This window comes from Austrofundulus limnaeus, unplaced genomic scaffold, assembly GCF_001266775.1.
Source record: "Austrofundulus limnaeus strain Quisiro unplaced genomic scaffold, Austrofundulus_limnaeus-1.0 Scaffold445, whole genome shotgun sequence".
Lineage (NCBI taxonomy): Eukaryota > Metazoa > Chordata > Actinopteri > Cyprinodontiformes > Rivulidae > Austrofundulus > Austrofundulus limnaeus.
This window is the reverse complement of record NW_013952847.1, coordinates 22,245-24,777: the sequence shown is the minus strand read 5'-3', so window position 1 is coordinate 24,777 and position 2,533 is coordinate 22,245. Positions and strand designations below refer to the sequence as shown.

The following is a 2,533-nucleotide window of genomic DNA, read 5'->3' as shown; positions in this document are numbered from 1 at the left end:
AGCAGGGAGAACAATACAGGTGTTCTTCTATGCCTCCTGTGAGCAACTCCAGCATTTTTAAAAAGAAAAACAACTCGGACATGCTAGTTACAAAGCGGTTTCAAACCGAAAGTAAAAACATGGCGCTCACTGCGCTTCTGTTCGAAGTGAAACAAACACACAGCAGTTCTCTCTACCACTCATAGTCCGACACAGCGGGCAGAAACAGCTAAATTAGACAGTTAAAACACATTAAAAATTCATAACTCACCCCTATGGTTGGCACTCTGTGGAGATTGTGTGCCGAGGCTGTCACTGTTAACAGTGAACACCAGAGGGCGCAATTAACAGCTTTCATTGAGGCACCGAAATAAAGCACCGAAATTAGAGTTGTGTTTCGGTCTGAGTATTACCGTTGATCTTCGCCCCGGTGCCATACTGGAACCAAGTTTCGGTACCCAACCCTAAACATAGTACACATGATTTTACCCATTTTGTCTCATAACTGTCATATTTTCTCATGAATTTGGCTCAGCAAAGTGAAACAGGAAGTGACATCAAAGGGGATCTCTTTAAAAAAAGAACCTCTCTAGTCTTTGCTTATTGAAACAATCRTATTTAATCTCTAATCTAAAGAAACATCAGATTCTTTAATTATTGTAGCATCACTCTGTTTACATGCAGACATTCCCCTTTGACATCACTTCCTGTTTCTTCACATGCAAACATCTCAAAAACTGATCATCTCAACTGTGTGAAATTTGTTTTGCAATACATTATCAATGTTCTCTTTCCAAAAACGCATTCACATGTATTACAAAAATTTGATGTCACAGATACTTTAATGGTATTGGAATTGAATTTCCTGCCAGCATCCTGATTTAGTTTTGTGTTTTGTGTCTGTGCAGGAGGAAAGCCAGACGACATCACAGTACTGCTGTCCATTGTGGCAGAATACACAGACTAGACTTTGTGCAGCTGTGATGGGAGAGTGTCTACCTCTGGAAGTGATGAACTGCTCTCATTCCTGCTGGTCAGGATGTAGGACTGACGCTGGACGCTTCCTTCACATCCCTGGCAATCTGCTGCCCCACCCYGAGCTGCTCATCTCCCTTTTCCTCCACTCAACAGAGAGCAGCCCGAACTCTGGAACAAGAGGACTGAAGCGTCTTTTTGGCAGCCGTGTTGCACTGTTGGCATTTTTTGCAGTTTTCCACTGCTCACTTGCTAATCTTTGCCGAGGATCAGCAGTGATCCTGTCTGAAGAGAAGTYGTCTTTTTGTTACGTGTGGCTTAGACGGAGAGGAAGTTGAGACTCAGGTGTAGCCCGATGGTTAAAATGGTCAAGTAAAGAAGGGAATGACATTAGAAATGACAGCATTTAGGGCTCAATAACWACGTTGCACTGCATAGTTACAAAAAAAAGTTTTTAAATGGTCTGGAACCTTTAATGTGAGACCACATATTTAATAGGATGGTCTAGGTGCTGTGCTGTTCGGGGAAAGTTTAAATGTTTGCAAAAAAAAAAAGAAAAAAAGGTGCATTTCCACTGGCAGGTTGATTCATAGATGTCAGATTGAAGAGTGGCAGCTGCCTTTTTCATACCAGTACAATTCAAGTCCTGCACATATTGTTACTTAATGGGAGGAGTATTTATAAATCCCAAGCTTCTCCYGAGGTATTTCTTAGATTTGTGTCCTTCCTTTAGTCTAGCTGCTGCTGGTGAAGTCTGATTGTGAAAATGTGTRTATGTTTGTGTGTAACTAATGGATTATTGGTTCCAGACTTTTCCACATCCACTGGATTTAATCTGTGTGGCAGCCTTAAACGCACAAAGCTTGTAGAGCAAATCTGCTCAAAACAAGTGGAGTTGGTCGGGTGAGATGTATTTTTGTAACTTTGTTCAGTGTGAATGTTTGCTGAAGCTGACATGTTCACCCCTCACCTCTTCTGTAGTTTCAGGAGCATGCTGATGTTAGACGACTGCAGGTTCTGTCTAAACATCTTATTACACTATTTACACTGCATTTTTCACCACTTCTACTCACTGAGATAGAAATATGCTGGAATGACCACTGATGGCGCTGGGTGAGATTTGTGGCTGCCATCTTGTTGGGCGCTACGTCCATCGCTCCGTATTTATTAGATTGAAACAACACATTGGGCCTCATGCAAGAACCGTTCGTACGCACAGATTTGTTCTTCAGTTGTGCGTACGAGTGATTTAGGAGAATTTGTGGCATTCACCAATGTTTTCATATTCTAAGATTTTTTCAGAAACGAACAAAATTCACGAGTGGTCCAGACCTGTCGTATATTTTACGAGACCCAGACATCCCTCTGCCCAGCGACACTTTCCAGCTCATCCTGGGGGACTCCGAGACGTTCCCAGGCCAGAGGAGATACATAATCCCTCCAGCGAGTTCCAGATTTTCTCCAAAGTGCCAGACTTATTTTGAAAACATTTTTAAAATGCTTATTTCAGAACCGCAACTGAGACCACTTGCGACCGCGCGGGGGGTGGGGGTGGGGGTTGCGGTGCGCAGCACTGTGT

At 42.9% G+C, this 2,533-nt stretch overlaps 1 protein-coding gene across 1 annotated transcript in view; it reads left to right on the top strand.

Annotated features, from left to right (window-relative positions):
• pptc7a (protein phosphatase targeting COQ7 a) overlaps window positions 1-2,006 on the top strand; it is a 14,225-nt gene extending 12,219 nt beyond the window's left edge. The window contains exon 6 of the mRNA XM_014024887.1: window positions 888-2,006. Within this exon, the coding sequence (XP_013880341.1) occupies window positions 888-946 (59 nt within the window). The 3' untranslated portion in view covers window positions 947-2,006. The remainder of the gene's footprint in view (window positions 1-887) is intronic.
• Window positions 2,007-2,533: the final 527 nt, after the last annotated feature.